Source organism: Camelus bactrianus, chromosome 7 (assembly GCF_048773025.1).
Source record: "Camelus bactrianus isolate YW-2024 breed Bactrian camel chromosome 7, ASM4877302v1, whole genome shotgun sequence".
Classification (NCBI taxonomy): domain Eukaryota; kingdom Metazoa; phylum Chordata; class Mammalia; order Artiodactyla; family Camelidae; genus Camelus; species Camelus bactrianus.
This window is the reverse complement of record NC_133545.1, coordinates 83,977,926-83,995,925: the sequence shown is the minus strand read 5'-3', so window position 1 is coordinate 83,995,925 and position 18,000 is coordinate 83,977,926. Positions and strand designations below refer to the sequence as shown.

At 63.6% G+C, this 18,000-nt stretch overlaps 2 protein-coding genes across 7 annotated transcripts in view; one reads left to right on the top strand and one right to left on the bottom strand.

The window, feature by feature from the left end:
• The first annotated feature begins 1,674 nt into the window (after positions 1 to 1,674).
• Positions 1,675 to 12,137, top strand: NACAD (NAC alpha domain containing). Its single transcript, XM_010969741.2, has 8 exons — positions 1,675 to 1,854; positions 4,052 to 10,507; positions 10,670 to 10,782; positions 10,864 to 10,938; positions 11,353 to 11,499; positions 11,575 to 11,727; positions 11,835 to 11,957; positions 12,054 to 12,137. Exons 1-8 carry the CDS (start codon positions 1,788 to 1,790, stop codon positions 12,066 to 12,068), a joined length of 7,149 nt encoding a protein of 2,382 aa, XP_010968043.2. The 5' UTR covers positions 1,675 to 1,787; the 3' UTR covers positions 12,069 to 12,137.
• Positions 12,138 to 13,709: 1,572 nt separating this feature from the next.
• Positions 13,710 to 18,000, bottom strand: part of CCM2 (CCM2 scaffold protein) — a 56,039-nt gene continuing 51,748 nt past the window's right edge. For 5 of the 6 annotated variants that reach the window (XM_074367754.1, XM_074367757.1, XM_074367753.1 and 2 more), the window contains 4 exons: positions 16,437 to 16,494; positions 15,961 to 16,099; positions 15,113 to 15,251; positions 13,710 to 14,216 (listed from right to left, as the gene is read on the bottom strand). In XM_074367754.1, the coding sequence (XP_074223855.1) occupies positions 13,936 to 14,216; positions 15,113 to 15,251; positions 15,961 to 16,099; positions 16,437 to 16,494 (617 nt within the window). In that variant the 3' untranslated portion in view covers positions 13,710 to 13,935. Of the gene's footprint in view, positions 14,251 to 15,112; positions 15,252 to 15,960; positions 16,100 to 16,436; positions 16,495 to 18,000 lie in introns of all 6 variants that reach the window. The other variant, XM_074367756.1, reaches the window with a different exon arrangement.

The window sequence follows — 18,000 nt, the reverse complement described above, 5'->3', positions numbered from 1 at the left end:
CTGTGGTAGGATCCCCCTTGCCAGTGCCCCTATACCCCAGAGCCTTGGGTGGGGCTTAGGGGGTGCTGGGCACAGTGGGGAAAGAATGTGCTTCCCTTGGTCCCTTGTCGGGAGGCTTCCCATGATCTTTGTGCCAGTTCTGCCAGAATCCCTAGGTTGTCACGGACTCCCGTTCCATGTGGAGACAAATATGCCCATCTGGTCCTCTTCTTTGTAGTAGCTGGGGGTCAGGAAATGCTGAGTCTGGGTCCCCTTCTGTTGGGTAGGCTGCTCTGCTGTTCTTCCAGGACTGAGGTACCTCACCAGCTCACCTTCTTTCATCTTTGAGGGTTCTATTTTGGTGGTCTCTTATTTCCTGCATTTCTGTTGGATTCGTCAGGAGGAGCAGAGAAACAAGCCTGTGCCATCTTGTCCAGGCTGGAAGCCCCTCAGGCCCTGATGAAAGGCTTTTGGTTTCTGGAAAGTTAATAGCGTTGGCCAGATGGTAGGTGGTTGGTAGAGCAATGGGAGTTATGAAGGACTCAGCTAAGGTGACGGGAGAGGGGCCATAGGAGGAGGCAACTTAGAAATTCTTGGGAGGTGAGAATGAAGGTAGGTGAGGAGGAAAGGAAGAAGAGGAGCTCCCCACCAGTGGGATAGAAGGGCAGATTTCCAGAGACTGAGAGGGATGCAAGATGGTGGATCTGGTGCCTGGTGCAGTGGGAAGATGCCCAGCAGGCAGCCCCTGGCTCCGTGGGCTCCGGGGTAGAAGCCAGCAGAAGATTGAGGATGGAGGAGACTCCCCTACAACAATGGCTGCTCTGATTGCCTGCCCCCGCCCCCGTCTAGCTCTGGGGTGGTGACAATGTTCATCTGTCACCCGGAGCCTGGCACAGGGCGGGTGCTCGGTGAATCTGAGTGCAGGAGGGCCTGTATGGAAGCAAGGGCACATCTCAGGAAGGACCCAGGAGGGCTTGAGTCCTTAGGGGTGTGGCAGGGGTGGCTGCCAAGAATGAAGGAAGGTGTGTTTCTCCATCTTCCTTCCACTGCCCTAGGGCTGAGGGGTGGGACAGTGCTGAGCTGCTGCGGGGAGCCCCAGGGACCAGTCCGCCTGGAGATCTGCTGGGGCTGCCTTTCCTGCTGCGCCTCCCGCCAGCCAGCTCTGGTTGCCATGGAGCCTGGAGGCGGTTGCCACGGAGACCGACGTGCGAGGACCAGCCAATCAGTGCGGAGCTGCTGTGCCAGCTCACCTCTTGGATGGAGGCACCAGGCTGGGCGGGGGACCCCGACCCTGGCACTGAGAGCCGGGAGTTTGAGCCGGGGGACTGCGTCACTGCCTCCCCCAAAGCGCCCTGCCCCCCCTCCCAGAACCTCCGACCACCCCCCTCCCCCGGCCCTGCACCCAGAATTCTGGCAACCCTCCGCCTTCTCCCAACTGGGCTGAGGGGTGAGGCCTCCGGCTGGGCCTGAACCTGTCTCCTGTTGGTGGGGGGAAGGGAGGAGCGCTGCGGGAAAGGCAGGGCCGTGCACCGCGGGAGGAGGGTGCAGTCGGGCTAGGGTATGGGGAGGCAGCGAAGCCTGGTCATCCCCTCCCGCCCGCACGCCCGCACCCCCGCCCCCCGCCCTCGCGCACCGCAGTGCCTGGCGCGCCCGCGCACGCTCACTCCTGGCGCCGGGCGGGCGGGGCGGCTCTGACGTCACCCGCTGACACCCCCGTCAACCCCGGCCGAGGGGCGGTGGCCGCGCAGGCTCCGCGGGACGGACTCACGGTCAGACAGGGGACGGAGGCACGGGCGCACGGCCAGGCCATGCCCGGGGAAGCTGCCCGCGCCGAGCTGCTGCTGCCGGAGGCGGGCGGGCCGGGGCCCCGCACAGGTGAGGCCGCGGGGCTCCCCTGCCTGCGTGTATCTCCACCGCCCCTCTCTCGTCCCCGTCCCTGTTCCCTCTCCACCCCTCTCTCTCTCAGTCCCTGTATCATCTCCATCCCCGTTCCCTCTCCGTGCCCCACTCTCCGCCCCGTTCTCTCTACGTCCCTCTCGCTCCCTGTCCTTCTCCAGCCCTCTGCCTTCTCCAGCCCTCGCCCCACCTCGCCGTCCCCTTCTTTCCTTTGCCCCTCTGTGCACCTGAATCCTGGCCCACCTCTGACCCCACTCAGGACTGCGGGGAAGGGTGGGGTGGAGCAGGGATGTCCTCCAGGAGCCAGAAGCGACTGGGGGGCCTGGGAGTGTCCTGGGACTCTGTGTGCTCCAAGCTTTCCTGGGCTGGGTCCCCCACCACAACCCTGCCCCGCCCCGCATCTTCCCATTGTCTGAGCAGAGCAGCGGGCCTGGAGGGCCCATCAGCTCTGGAGGAGAGGTTGTGAGTTGTCAACTGCATCCTGGTCGCTAGGGATGCACGGAGCAGGGCGCCTGTCTCCCAGATGCTTGAGAACCCCCTCGGGGCTGGTGACTGTTCCTGGCTCAGGAGGGAGGAGCAGGACTCCAGCGGGAGCCTGGGGAAGCCAGAGGTGCCGGTTGGGGTCTGGGAGGTGGGAGGCCCTGGGGGAGCACGGTCTGAGGACCAGTGGTCCTGGAGTGCAGACTCGCGAATCCTTGGAGAGGCTAAGTCAGCAAGTCCGTGGACGCTGAAGGGATCTGTCTGGGCCTGGGAAGACCAGCCAGGATGGGCCGACCGGAGGTCAGCCATGTGTGGCTCTGGGAGGGCCAAGGGCACCTTGCTGTAGGTGAGCAGTCACCTGGGGATGAAACCAGCGCTGGGTCCAGGGGTCGTAATAAAGAGGGTCGGGGCTGGGACTCCCCAGACCCAGACACTCAGCTGATTCTGCTTGGACTGTTTGATGACCTTGAATGAGTCACAAAAACCCTTGACCTCTGGCTTCCCTTCCTCTGTCCCCTTAGCCCAGCTCCACCCTCCACCTGCCACTGGGCCCTGGAGTCCAGTGCCAAGAGCCCGGTCTCCAGCACCCAGCCCCTCCAGCCACACCCACCTCTAGGGGTTAGGTGTTCATCACACCCCAGTGAACCCAAAGGACCCCCTTCTCAGGACCCTCTGGCCATGCCAGCACCCTAGCAGTGTGGCCCGAGGGTTCTGCTACTACTGCAGCAGATACGCAGCCCGGGGAGGGGGCTGTCCCTTCATAAGCTTCGCCTCGAATCCTGGCAGATACTTCGCGTTGCAGGCAGAAAGCTGAGGCACGGATGTGCTTGTGGGTGGTCATGGGGGCAGGAACCCTCCAGAGAACATGGCTGGGGCCTGGGCAGCCCCTGTCCACTGCCAGGGGACCCACTCAAATGTTCCTGGCAGAGGGAGCCAGCCCCGCCAGACCTGTGTGGCGACTGTCACTGTGCACTGTGGAGACTCAGCTGGATGCTCTCATGACCCCCAGAGCCCACAGCCCCCCTACAGCCGAATGCAGGGCAGGGCGGGGCCCTCTCTGTGCTCCCCCGGATGGCCAGCAGCACTGCCAGCATGGCCCCCTGGCCCCAGCCTGAGCTGGGACACCCTGCCTGAGGACAGGCATGCCATGGCCCCTGCCTCCCCTCCTCCGTGTGCCAGCGCTGTGGACAGGGTGGGGCGGAGCCCAGTGAGACCCTGGCAGGTTAGCCTCAGGTACAGGCAGCAAGGGAAGGAGAGAGCTGAGGCAGAGAGGCAAGACCTTCACTTCACAGCAGGCGTAAGACCTGGAATGTTCCAGAGCTGAGCAGAGAGCAGGCCTCCTGCTCCCTGGGGACTCGCTGACCTGGGAGGTCATGAGAAGGCCGACAAGCCTGGCGAGGAGGCATAGATTACGTGCAGGGAGGCAGCACGCCAGTGTCCAAGGAGACAGGAGCTGGTCTCATCTTCACCGAGCATCTCAGAGAAAAGCCAGACCCCAAGCTGTTCACTGTGGTCAGAACTCTTGGAAATCCTCCCCCAGGAGCAGCAATTCCCTTTCCCTCTCCTTTCAGCCAACACCCACCCCCATGGGGCCCCAGCCTGGTCTCAACTTCCATCTGAGGGAGGAATGGCTGCGGCCTGGGAGCTGATTCTCAGGGAAGATGCAGGCTCATCTCACACCCTTGTCTCTCCACAGATCCGTCCTGCGATGCGGCTGAGGCTACCACCCCGAGAGGGGACGGGCTGGAGCACTGTGCCCTGACCCCTGGGCCCAGCGCCCTGGCCCTCACGTTCCTGCCCAGCAAACCGGGTGCCCGGCCCCCGCCCGAGGGAGCCAGCTGGGATGCGGGGCCGGGCCAGGCCCCCTCGGCCTGGGCGGTCCCAGCAGAGGGCGGCCCCAGCCCAGGGTCCCCTGAGGTTCGATCCCCAGAAGGTCCTCTCCCAGCCTCCCTGGAGCCCCGGATTGTGATGGGCGAGGAGACGTGTCGGGCGCCCCCACTGCCCGGGGCAACCCTGCCAGAGCTCAGGGACTGGGAGGGTGGGCACGCCAGCCTGAACCCACCCCCCGAGTTGTGTTCTCAGGGTGACCCTCCTGTGCCTTTCCCTGCCCCAGAGTCTGATTCCTTCTTCACACCTCCTTCCACCCCCACCGAGACAGCCTCTACCCTGCTCCCTGGCCCCGGGCCCCGCAGGGACAGCAGGGACAGCAGGGACATCCGGGATGCCCAGGCTGAGCTGGGGGACTCGCCGCCAGCCTCACCCTCAGGCTCCTACGTCACGGCGGACGGGGACAGCTGGGCCTCGTCCCCATCCTGTTCCCTGAGCCTGAAGGCCCTGGCTGAAGGGCTGGACGTGCCCTCGGGCTGGGGCTTCTCCCCACCGGGGTCCATGGCGGACGAGAGGGAGCCACCCCTGCCCGAGCCCCTGGACACGTCTTCAGAGTCCAGCCTCTCGGAGGACAGCAGTTCTTCCTGGGGCCAGGAGGGCCACTTTTTTGAGCTGGACTTCCTGGCCAACGACCCAATGATCCCTGCTTCCCTCCTGCCCTTCCAGGGCAGCCTGATCTTCCAGGTGGAGGCCGTGGAGGTGACGCCGCTGCCCCCTGAGGTGGAGGAGGAGGAGGAGCAGGAGGAGGAGCAGAAGGAGGAGCAGGAGGAGGGCGAGGCGGCCCCCGCCCCCAGAGGGGACCTGGCCGGGGAGGGCGAGGACGACAGCACGTTTGCCTCATCCCTGCAGTCGCTGTCCGACCTCTCCATCACCGAGGGCATGGATGAGGCCTTCGCCTTCCGGGATGACACCTCGGCTGCCTCCTCGGACCCCGACTCGGCCTCCTACGCAGGGGCTGATGATGAGAGGCTATACAGCGGGGAGCCCCATGCACAGCCCGCCGCCCTGCTCCAAGGCAGCCTTGGTGAGGCCACCACCTGGGGCCTGGAGCCCACTTCTGGGGTGTCCGAGGGGGAAACCAGTCGAGCTGCCAAGAGGCAGGAAACCAACTCCGAAATAACTTGGCTGGGTCCCGCTTCAGGCCAGACGTCCACTGCTGCTCTGGCCCCTCACGCCCTGCAGGAAGCCCCAGGCTTCGCTGGGACGACCGCTCACACCTGGGATGAAGAGGCAGACTCCACGACAGGACCAGCACCTGTTGCCGCAATCACGCCTCAGCCCCCGCAGGATGGAGACAGCGCTGCCTTAGGCCCAGAGCCCTGGACTTCTAAGGGAGAGGCGGAACTCAGCGCTCTGCAAAACCTGAAGAAAGAAGCAGGCCACGGGTTTGCCACTGCAGCCAGCTCTGAGACTCAGCAGGATGAAGTGGACCTGATGGCATCCATGCCCCTGCAGGATGCAGCCCTCCCCTCGGTCCAGGGATCTGCCTCCGAGGCCAGTCCTGAACCCCAGCCAGAAGAAATGGACATGACAGCATCCCTGCCCCTGAAGGTTGCAGCCTTCCCTTCGGCCCAGGAATCTGCCCCCGAGGCCAGTCCTGAACCCCAGGCAGTGGAAGTGGACATGACAGCATCCCTGCCCCCGAAGGATGCAGCCCTCCCCTTGGTCCAGGGATCTGCCTATGAGGCCAGTCCTGAACCCCAGCCAGAAAAAGTGGACCTGATGGCATCCTTGCCCCTGCAGGATGCAGCCTTCCCCTCAGTCCTGGGATCTGCCTCTGAGGCCAGTCCTGAACCCCAGCCAGAAGAAATGGACATGACAGCATCCCTGCCCCTGAAGGTTGCAGCCTTCCCTTCGGCCCAGGAATCTGCCCCCGAGGCCAGTCCTGAACCCCAGGCAGTGGAAGTGGACATGACAGCATCCCTGCCCCCGAAGGATGCAGCCTTCCCCTTGGTCCAGGGATCAGCCTATGAGGCCAGTCCTGAACCCCAGCCAGAAGAAGTGGACCTGATGGCATCCTTGCCCCTGCAGGATGCAGCCTTCCCCTCAGTCCTGGGATCTGCCTCTGAGGCCAGTCCTGAACCCCAGCCAGAAGAAATGGACATGACAGCATCCCTGCCCCTGAAGGTTGCAGCCTTCCCTTCGGCCCAGGAATCTGCCCCCGAGGCCAGTCCTGAACCCCAGGCAGTGGAAGTGGACATGACAGCATCCCTGCCCCCGAAGGATGCAGCCCTCCCCTTGGTCCAGGGATCTGCCTATGAGGCCAGTCCTGAACCCCAGCCAGAAGAAGTGGACCTGATGGCATCCTTGCCCCTGCAGGATGCAGCCTTCCCCTCAGTCCTGGGATCTGCCTCTGAGGCCAGTCCTGAACCCCAGCCAGAAGAAATGGACATGACAGCATCCCTGCCCCTGAAGGATGCAGCCTTCCCTTCAGCCCAGGAATCTGCCTCCGAGGCCAGTCCTGAACCCCAGGCAGTAGAAGTGGGCATGACAGCATCCCTGCCCCCGAAGGATGCAGCCCTCCCCTTGGTCCAGGGATCAGCCTATGAGGCCAGTCCTGAACCCCAGACAGAAGAAATGGACATGACAGCATCCCTGCCCCTGCAGGATGCAGCCTCCCTTTCAGTCCTGGGATCTGCCTCCGAGGCCAGTCCTGAACCCCAGCCAGAAGAAATGGACCTGATGGCATCCCCGCCCTTGAAGGATGCAGCCTTCCCCTCAGGCCAGGAATCTGCTGCCAAGGCTAGTCCTGAACCCCAGCCAGAAGAAATGGACATGACAACATCTCTGCCCCCAAAGGATGCAGCCCTCCCCTTGATCCAGGGATCTGCCTCTGAGGCCAGTCCTGAACCCCAGACAGAAGAAATGGACATGACAGCATCCCTGCCCCCGAAGGATGCAGCCTTCCCCTTGGTCCAGGAATCAGACTATGAGGCCAGTCCTGAACCCCAGCCAGAAGAAGTGGACATGACAGCATCCCTGCCCCCGAAGGATGCAGCCCTCCCCGTGATCCAGGGATCTGCCTCTGAGGCCAGTCCTGAACCCCAGACAGAAGAAATGGACATGACAGCATCCCTGCCCCTGCAGGATGCAGCCTTCCTCTCAGCCCAGGAATCTGCCTCCGAGGCCAGTCCTGAACCCCAGGCAGTAGAAGTGGACCTGACAGCATCCCTGCCCCTGAAGGATGTAGCCCTCCCTTCGGCCCAGGAATCTGCCTCCGAGGCCAGTCCTGAACCCCAGGCAGTAGAAGTGGACATGACAGCATCCCTGCCCCCGAAGGATGCAGCCCTCCTCTTGGTCCAGGGATCTGCCTCCGAGGCCAGTCCTGAACCCCAGGCAGTAGAAGTGGACCTGACAGCATCCCTGCCCCCAAAGGATGCAGCCCTCCCGTTGGTCCAGGGATCTGCCTCCGAGGCCAGTCCTGAACCCCAGGCAGTAGAAGTGGACCTGTCAGCATCCCTGCCCCCGAAGGATGCAGCCCTCCCCTCAGTCCAGGGATCTGCCCCCGGGGCCAGTCCTGACCAGGCAGTGGAAGTGGACATGACAGCATCCCTGCCCCCGAAGGATGCAGTCCTCCCCTCGGTCCAGGGATCTGCCTCCGAGGCCAGTCCTGAACCCCAGACAGTAGAAGTGGACATGACAGCATCTCTGCCCCTGAAGGTTGCAGCCTTCCCTTCAGCCCAGGAATCTGCCTCTGAGGCCAGTCCTGAACCCCAGCCAGAAGAAATAGACCTGATGGCATCCCCACCCTTGAAGGATGCAGCCTTCCCTTCAGCCCAGGAATCTGACTCAGAGGCCAGTCCTGAACCCCAGGCAATAGAAGTGGACCTGACAGCATCATTGTCCCTGCAGGATGCAGCCCTTCCCTCTGGCCAAGGATCTACCTCCGAGGCCAGTCCTGAACCCCAGGCAGTAGAAGTGGACCTGACAGCATCATTGTCCCTGCAGGATGCAGCCCTCCCCTCGGTCCAGGGATCTGCCTCCGAGGCCAGTCCTGAACCCCAGGCAGTAGAAGTGGACATCACAGCATCCCTCACCCTGAAGGATGCAACCGTCCCTTCAGTCCAGGAATCTGCCTCTGAGGCCAGTCCTGAACCCCAGCCAATAGAAGTGGACCTGACAGCATCATTGTCCCTGCAGGATGCAGCCCTTCCCTCTGGCCAAGGATCTGCCTCTGAGACCAGTCTTGAATCTCAGCCAGTAGAAGTGGACCTGACAGCATCATTGTCCCTGCAGGATGCAGCCCTTCCCTCTGGCCAAGGATCTGCCCCCGAGGCCAGTCCTGAACCCCAGGCAGTGGAAGTGGACATGACAGCATCTCTGCCCCTGAAGGATACAGCCCTCCCCTTGGTCCAAGGATCTGCCCCCGAGGCCAGTCCTGAACCCCAGGCAGTAGAAGTGGACCTGACAGCATCCCTGCCCCCAAAGGATGCAGCCCTCCCCTTGGTCCAGGGATCTGCCCCCGAGGCCAGTCCTGAACCCCAGGCAGTGGAAGTGGACATGACAGCCTCCCTGCCCCCGAAGGATGCAGCCCTCCCCTCTGACCAAGGATCTGCCTCCGAGGCCAGTCCTGAACCCCAGGTAGTAGAAGTGGACCTGACAGCATCATTGTCCCTGCAGGATGCAGCCCTTCCCTCTGGCCAAGGATCTGCCTCTGAGGCCAGTCCTGAGCCCCAGCGAGAAGAAGTGGACCTGATGGCATCCCTGAAGGGTGCAGGCCTCCCCTCGGTCCAGGGATCTGCCTCCGAGGTCGGTCCTGAAGCCCAGCCAGAAGAAATGGACCTGACAGCATCCCTGTTCCTGCAGGATGCAGCCCTCCCCTCTGGCCAAGGATCTGCTTCTGAGGCCAATCCTGAACCCCAGGCAGTAGAAGTGGACCTGACAGCATCATTGTCCCTGCAGGATGCAGCCCTTCTCTCTGGCCAAGGATCTGCCTCTGAGTCCAGTCCTGAACCCCAGCCAGAAGAAATGGACATGATGGCATCCCTGTCCCCAAAAGATACAGCCCTCCCCTCGGTCCAGGGATCTGTCTCCAAGGCCAGCCCTCAGGCCCTGCAGACTGATGCAGGCTGCACCTCAAGGAGCAAGCCTACGGTCACCACAGCCCAGCAGAAAGGAGGCAAGACCTTGGGACCGAGGCCAGAGTTTGAGGGAAAGGACCCAGACCACACAGGAGACCCAGACTCTCTGGCCCTGGGTCAGCCCCATCTGGATGGCCAGGAGCCAGCTGCAGACGGTCGGACACCCTGGGCCTCACAGGGAGATGCAGGCCCCTCCAAGCCTGCCACAGAGACCCCGGACACCTCTGAGCCTGCTGTGGAGACCCCAGATCCCTCAGAGCGTATCTCTACTGGGGAGGAAGCAGCCAAGGGTCTTTTGACACCTGAGCGGAGAACCTGTCCTGATGCCCGTGCGCGGGGAGGTGATGGAGCTGAGCCCAGCTCACTCCCAGAGGAGGCCCTAGGGGCTGAGGACCAAGGGAGTGGAGTCCTAGAGCCAGTGCCCCGGGATGCCGGGAGCAGCGGCCCAGAGGCCTGTCCTGCCACCTGCCTGGAGGTTGGCCAGGTGTGGCCCCCAAGCCTGGTGGAGGAGGGAAGGGCCACTCCCATAGCTGTGGCTTCAGAGTCTGGGCTGGGTTCCTGTTCAGAGTCTCCATCGAGGGCTGTGCCCAGGCTGGGAAGAGGCCGTCCCAAACATTCTGCCCCGACATCTCCACCGCCCTCGAGGCGGCTAGAGCGCGTGCCAGGCCCGGGCAGTGGAGAGCAATCACAGGCAGCACCTGGAGTTCTTGGCCCCTCTGCACCGCAGTCCCCAGGAAGCCCCGCTGGGGGCCTGTCCAGTACACCCCAAGACCGGAATCTGGGCCCTGAGCCTGTTGCTCTTGGTGTCCCCATGGAGACCATCCCACAGGCCGCAGCACCCCCTGCCCCCAGCCCTTGCCAGGGCCCCCGGGAAGCCTTGGTGGAGGGCGAGGAGCCCCTGGGCTCTCCAGGCCGCAAGCCACACCGGGCAAGAGCCCAGCGGGCGGTGGCTGCCTTCTCAGGGACCACAAACCCCTCTGGGGCCGGGCAGGTCAGCCTCCCGCCCCACTCTCCCCTCCTCGGCCCCAAGGCGGCCCCCCCTGGGGGCACCCATGCCAAAGACCTGGCCTTGAGGACCTCGCCCCCCTGCCAAGTGCCTCCTGGCTCTGCGACCCGGAGCCCAGCCGGCCCTCGAGGGCTCCCAGCTGCCGAGCAGCAGGATGACCAGGACAGTTTGGAAGAAGGTGAGGGGGATCCAAGCTGGAGCACTGCCCTGAGCAAGAGACCAGAGGTGGCAGGGTGGGTGGGCGGGCGGGGCCTCACTCCATGGTGCAGTCAGAGCTGCTTCCCCCGCCCGGCCGCCGTCCAGAAGGCGGAGGCCATCCTCACCCCACCCCTGTCCTCAGACTCACCACGGGCTCCCGGCTCCGGCCAGCACTCGGACAGCCACGGGGAGTCATCAGCTGAGCTGGAGGAGCAGGACCTCTCAGGACCGCAGACCTCGCAGTGCCCAGCCCAGGTGCCTGAGGAAGTGGGGAAGTGTTCCCCTGGGAGGGCTCCACATCCTGCCCTCAGGTGCTCAGACCCTCCTCTTCCTCAGGCCCCAGCAGGTGGCGCGAGCGAGGAGACCGTCGCCAAAGCCAAACAGAGTCGCAGTGAGAAGAAGGCCCGAAAGGTGGGCTGGGGGCCCGGCTGGGACCCTGCTCCCTCTAGGAGGGACCAGGTTGGCCAGACAACCCCACCCACCCCAGGACTGGTGCTGGGGGCATAAGGGGATGCCCTTGCACCCCACGGCCCCCAAGTGGGGGCCCTTGGGTAAATGCAGTAACTGGACACCCTGTGAAGTAACTGGGGCTGGGATGTCAGCTGAGATGTTCCCCTCACCCCCAGCCTGAGTCCGACGGCCTACTGTACACACAGGGGTAGGGGAGCCACCTGGGAGGACCCATGGAGGGCCCCCGGGAGTCAGTGGCAGAGCCCTTGTCCCCCTGGCAGCGTGCCACCTCCCCCTGGGCCTGCTCCTCCCTCCTCTGCCCCCGACTGGGGTCCCTGGGGCCGATGCCCAGGTCTGAGACCACTGTGCCCCCAGGCAATGTCCAAGCTGGGCTTACGACAGATCCAGGGGGTCACCAGGATCACCATCCAGAAGTCCAAGAACATCCTCTTTGTCATCGCCAAGCCAGACGTCTTTAAGAGCCCAGCTTCAGACACCTACGTGGTCTTTGGCGAGGCCAAGGTCTGATGGGCTGTGGGCGTGGGGGTGGGAGCCTTTGGGAAGGGGCTCCGCTGACAGCTGCTCCCTGTGCTGCAGATCGAGGACCTGTCCCAGCAAGTGCACAGAGCTGCTGCTGAGAAGTTCAAGGTGCCCTCGGAGCCCTCTGCCCTGGTCCCTGAGTCAGCACCTGGGCCGAGGGTGAGGCCGGCATGCGAGGAGGGCGAGGAGGAGGAGGAGGAGGACGAGGAGGTGAGGCCCAGCCTTGTGAAGGGGGCAGCTTTGCCCGAGGGCATCTCGGGGGGCCTCTGCCTGGGGGAGGGGGCCGCTCCCACACATCCCTGCTTGCCCCGCTCCAGGTGGATGAGGCAGGGCTGGAGCTCCGGGACATTGAGCTGGTGATGGCACAGGCCAACGTGTCAAGGGCCAAGGCTGTGCGGGCCCTGAGAGACAACCAGAGCGACATCGTCAACGCCATCATGGTGAGTGGCCAGGCCCCTTCGCAGACACGCTGCCCGGCTGCTGGCTCTGCTGGGGCCCCTCCCCCAAACGACCCTCTCTTTCTGCATTTCCTGCAGGAGCTGACAATGTAGCCGCTGACCAGTGACTTGGCTCCATCCCTGCCCCCTAACTCTGCTGCTCAATAAATGGGTGTTCCCTCATCGCCTCTCTGCCCCTCCAACTGCTCCCCAGGCGTAGGCTCTGGCTAAATGGATTTGAGGTGGCATGAAGATGCTTCCTGAAGCCATGCAGGCCCCTAAGAGGGTGGTGGTCCTTCCCTGTGTCCCAGAAGATGGTGGTCCATCCCCCCTGTCCCAGAGGGTGGCAGTACATCCCCTGCATCCCAGGGCACCTGACTCGCCCAAAGATTGCAGGCAGTCCAGTCACCTGGCTGTGACCCAAGGCACGGCCCTGGAAACTCTAGTTTCCAGAAGGAACTCCCAAGACACAGGGGCTTAGGAAGTTTCTGCAGGGGCACCTGAGCCAGGGGAGGTGCGAGAAGGCAGTGTTTGCTCAGGGGGTCAGCAGTTAATCCCCCAAAGTTCTTGGCCCCTCACTGCAGCCTGGTTCTAAGAGTCACCATCCTCTCCACGTCCTCTCCTCTCTTCTACAAAGTCCAGGGACCCGCAGGGTGGGGACCACATCCCAGGAAAGAAGAGGGAGACCAGGAGTGGGAGGTCATGTGCAGATGGAGGCCCTGGAGAGGAGCATTCCTGACCGTGCACAAGCACGCTGTGGGCTATAGGGGGCTGGCCTCCAGACTACATGGCACCTTTAGCTGTCCCAAATGCTTCCAGGGCAGGCTGATGTGCACACACATCTGGAGATCTACCGACTGTCTCCCTTACCATCACCTGGCCTGGGCCCACAACCAGCTTCTGGACAGCCAGGGTCAGAGCAAACTGTGGGACCCCACCTCATGTCCTGACCTGCCCCTTGTCAGGAGAGACCCTAAGGGACTGCAGACCCCTGCCTGGTTCCCACACGGCTGTGCCGCGAGCCCACGCCCCTGCCCTCCCTCCCAGAGGCTCAAATTCCCATCCTGCTGAGCGCAGGGCTTCCGGCTCACGCAGTCAGGGGGCTTGCAGGCCGAGGTGTCTTCTGGGTGACGAGGTTGTCCCAGACACAGGCCTTCTCGTGCCTGCACTGCAGATCCCCAGGCCCCAGCCTCCAACCCAGTGCCCCAACCTGGGGTCACCCACACTGCCTCCCCGCATCCCAAGGGCAGTAGGTGCCAAGCCTGGTGGGGGGGCCAAGGCCAAGGAGCTTGAAGGGGAGGGCACAGTTCCCCCACCAGCCTCCCTGATGACCTGGGGCCCCAGGCTTCCAGGTGATACACTCTCAGGGTGGGGATGGCACTTCTGGTGAAGGGGTGGTACACAGGGTCGCTATGGAGACCACCACTTTGGGGATGAGGCCTGGGAACAGGGGCCTTGGGCAAGGGGCTAGAGGACAGCTAGCGCCCCTCAGAGAGCCCGGTGCCCAGCTCCCAACAGCGACGGCCTGACACTCACGCCCACAAGGGCCTAGGGCACCCGCTCCCTGCCCTGTGTCCACAAAGCTATAGCCCAAATCAGGTCCCCGCTGTATGCAGAGCCCAGCCCGGGTTCCGACAGGCGGCCTAGGGGCCAGACCACTGTGTCCAGCCCTGGGCGAGTGGATCTGAGACACAGGCCAGAGTGGACACCCCGGCTCTTACCCTCATGGAGCAGAAACACACTGGCAACCAGAGATAAATTATTCACATTGCAGTAAACTTCTTTTAAGGTCTCTGAGAGTTTCAATAGAAACGTCATGTGCAAAACTGACAGCTGTCCGGGGTCTGGCTGATGAGACCCCTCCCAGCGCAGGTAGGCGCAGCGCAGCTTCTGCCCCAGCACCAGGGCACCTCCTTCACAGTAGAGCTACCTGCGCCCGGGGCCCCGCGCGGGAAGGGCAGCCCACAGGGCCCCGGCGCCGTCAGGCCGAGTCCTGGTCCATGCTGCAGCCCAGCGCCTCGATGTCATTGCTGATGTCCGAGATCATGCGGTCCCACTCGTCCCCCTCCGAGGGCGCGGACTGGTCGTCAGAACTGCCTGCGGCCCTGTTCCCGTTGGAGGTGGAGGTGGAGGTGGAGCTCGTGGCCCGCCGGTACCTGCCGAAGCTGTCGGTGATGATGCCGCGGCCGTCCTTCACCCCAATGGTCTCCAGGAAGTTCTCGAAGTGCTGGCTGTCCTTCTCAGGGATGAAGGGCCGCAGACCTGCAGGCACGCAGCACGGCTGACCCCGAGCCTCCTGCAGGATGTGCACGTGCGCCTGCCCCTGGGCACCCACGGCCCGGAGGACCCCACCTCACCACCCACCTGCGTCTGGCCCAACCCTGGCAGGTTGAGGGGGAGAATCTGGACAGGCCCTGCCTTTGTAACGGGGCTGGCGCCGGCCAGGGACCACACCCTCAAGTCACTCTCTTCAGTCCTCTCAGAAGCCCCACTTCGCAGGCTTCCGGATGGAGGAGAGAGGAGGGGGCAGAAAGGAGGCTGAGACAGGGCTCCAAGCAAGGGCCTCACTGCCCAGCTGTGCTCCCATCTCGGGGGTAACCACCTACTTCCTGAAGAGAGACCCCCTCCTATGTGACAACAACATGAAGAGGGGCCTTAGACCCCAGCCTTGGTGACTGAACCCAGGGTGGCCGGGGGGTCAGCAAGAGGTCAGACGGGACGTAGCAGATCCGGCTCTGGCCCCTCCCCAGGGAGCAGGGCACCCTGCTTGGATTTTGGGGGACAGGGCCCAGGACCCAGGAGGCTCCACCAGCCACTGTCAACCAGCCATGTTCTCTAGGGTCAGCACCCTCGCAGGGGTGGCAGACAGCCAGGGCCACGTCCAGCTGCCTGTGGGAGGCTCCGCCCACCCTGCCCGCAGCGCTGACTCCGCACACTGAGCTCCTGGGGCCTTGGCTGGGAGTGGCGTCCCCACCCGTCCACCCAGCAGGCTCCTGCTCACCCACCAGAACCTCATCTGAAGAGCCTACCGGGCCCTCAGTCTGGCTCCCGTGGGGCCCTCCCCTGCTCCCTCCCCGGGGACAGCCCTCCGACCAGCGTCGCTGGGCCCTGCTGGCCGGAGCCCCCGTCCCTCGCAGACCGCCGTCTGCCAGGCTCACCGAGCAGCAGGAACTTGCGGCTGTCCCCGTACAGCTGCCGCAGGTTGATGCAGAACTCGTGCACCGAGGCCCCGTCGCGGTACTCGTGCAGCAGGGTGGCAAACTGCTGGATCTCCTGCGATGACAGCTTGGTGCGCAGCTGCCGAGAGAGCCAGGCGCGGGGCGGGGCGTGGTGACTAGTGCTGCTCCGGCCCTGCCCGCACCCTGCCTGACCCCAGAGGACCAGCGGCTGCCCTGGCCGGCCGGCAGGAGGGAGGGAAGTGTCAGTCCAGCCCTGAGGCCCCCATTCCCGTGCAGGGAGCCTGAGACCAGCAAGGAGCCCACATCGTCTGCCTTAATGTGCTGCAGGGTCTGCCAAGGCTGGGGCCGGGCAGGCGGGGTGCGTCTGCATACCACAGCCAGGGCCATCTACCAGCATCCTGGAGGCCAGAGTGACTCTTGGCCAGGTGACAAAACCATGTGAGGTTGGGGACAGTGGGAAAGAAAGTGCTGAGTGATGACAGGTCCATCCGGCCCTACTGGGGAATGACCCAGTCCCCTGCCACCATTCACCACCAGAGACCCAGGGACAGGCCTGTAATCCAGCCCCAGAGACCAGATTAGCCCCCATGGCCAACTCACGCTCTCCCCAAAGACTGTCCTGGTGGGAAAGGAAGTGATGCCCAGCCACAAGTGAGGCGCTCACGCTCACCTCCAGTCCCATGAGTGGAGAAGCAAGCCTTCCTCCCCCACATTCTCCCCGCCCCGCGAGCTTCTACACCCAAGGCCCAGGCCCCAGCCAGGCCTGCGCAAGCACGTGGGCCCCCTGGGGCCGGGGAGTCCTGACCAGCTGAGCGGTGGCGGTGTACCGTGAGCATGTAGTCCTGCAGCAGCTCCGCAGCCGTGGCGCTCAGCTCGCTCTCGCTGACAGTCTTGGCGTGGGGCGCCGTCTGCATGCAGAAGGACAAGGGCGAGACGCCGCCCGCGTGCGCACACTCGGGGAAAGAGCTACGAGGACATGAGCCGAGCGGTGGGCGGGCGGCACCCCTGCCCGGCCCTGTGCCTGCACCCCTCCACCCCTGCGGCAGCCACTGAGGATGAGGGTCTGAGAGAAGGACACATGCAGGGAAAGACCCAGAAGCTGCCAGAAGCCTAGCAGGGTCTCAGTGCAGTGACAATGTCACCGGTGTGACCTTGGGGAGCCCACCAGCTGGAAGGCTCCCGAAGGCAGACCGGGAGGATGGGGCTCCAACGTGGAAGGATGCGGGCGGGGGAGGAACCCGTGTCAAGGAGGGGGGCCAGGCAGACGTGCTGGCACCACTAACAGCCAGGACAGGGCACTCACAAAGTGCTGGCTTCTGTCTCATAGGGCTCCTTCATGTCCGCCTTTGTGGAAGAGTCGTCTGTATGGAAAGGGCAGAACATAAAGGCTTCTGGTTATCTCAGGGAGGGGGCACTGAGTCCAGTGTCCAAGCTCTAAACAGGAGGTCCAGAGCCCTGGTGATGGAAAACCTGAAGGCCAGGCCCCTGGGGTGCACCCCTCGGGCCACAGCCACACCTGCTCCTCCTGGGGGTCCTGTGAGATGCACCATCTGCTACAGGTCTGAGCAGGAGCCGGGGCAACGCTCTGGTCTTTGGAGGACGTGTCCCAGTGTTCAGGGATAAGAAAAGCACCATTTGTGGATGTGGGCACCACACCTGGCAGCGTCCGAGGGGCTGTGTGACTTCTGTCTTCTCTGCCCCAACTTTTAGATGAGGAACTGAATCAGGGAGGTTATGCAACTTGCCCACGTCACACAGCTGGTGAGGGCAGAGGCCACGATCGGAGCCGGCAGGTGTGACCCTCCAGCCTGGACGCAACCGGGCTCCATGCGTGGACGGCTACTCCCCAAGGACAGAGACAGGGCCTCAGGGTGCCCGAGACCCTCAGATCAGCAAAGGGCCCAGTACACAGCAGCTGCCTGAGCAACACTGAAGGATGACCTAAGGTCCGTGTGACACAGGCCAGGAGGGACACCGAGGCACGGTTACATGCAGTGAGGGCCGCTTTAAGAGAAAGGGGCAGAAAGCACAGGACTGTAGGAGAGGACGGGGAGAGAAAAGGCCATTCCTGGTGGCGGGAAGGAGTGTGTGGTGGGCAGAGGAACGGTCCCAAGATGCCCATGTCAAACCCCAGAACCTGCGCACGTGCTAAGTGACATGGCGACAGGGGCGGCGGCTGCTGCGCAGCCGACCCGACAACGGGGGAGGCAGCCCCGGACCATCTGAGCGGGCTCGATGTGAATCCCGGGCCCTTCAGTGTGGAGGGGGCAGAGGGAACCGTGACAACAGGTCAGGGATGCCACCCGGGCTGTGACAACGGAGGGAGGGAGGCCGCCAGAAGCTGGAAAGCAGGAAATGGCTTTTCCTGGAGCCTCAGAGGAAGGCTGCCAGCCTGCACCCTGATTTTAGCCAGTGAGACCCGCACTGGACTCCAATCAACAGAACTGTTAGAGACTAAATCTGTGTGGCTTAAGCTGCTCAGTCATGGTGACCTCGCACAGCAGCAGGAGAGGACTGAGCCGGCAGGCCCCAAGGCAGACACCAACAGAGGATGCATGTCTGAGTGTGCGCGCGTAAGGGGTGCGATGTGAATGTGCGAGCGTCTAACATGTACGCTCACGAGCGGGACGTGTGTGTATGTGAGCACGTGTGTGACGTGTAGTGAGTGCTCAGGTATGCTGCATGAGTGTGTGTGTGTGCGATGCATGTGACGTGCACGTGTGATATATGAGCCATGCACACAAGTGTGGTGCGTGTGACGTGCGCACATGTGCGATGTATGAGGCAGGTGCATGAGTGGAATGTGTGCATGTGCACCTGCGTGGATCCCACAGGGAGACCTAGCCACAGGGACGGGGCACAAAGGA

Excerpts from the sequence above, each read along its gene's own strand:
- NACAD (XM_010969741.2), top strand. The coding sequence starts at position 1,788 with ATGCCCGGGGAAGCTGCCCGCGCCGAGCTGCTGCTGCCGGAGGCGGGC. Across the intron at positions 1,855-4,051 it reads CGGGCCGGGGCCCCGCACAG|ATCCGTCCTGCGATGCGGCT; the intron begins GTGAGGCCGCGG and ends GTCTCTCCACAG. Across the intron at positions 11,500-11,574 it reads TGGTCTTTGGCGAGGCCAAG|ATCGAGGACCTGTCCCAGCA; the intron begins GTCTGATGGGCT and ends CCTGTGCTGCAG.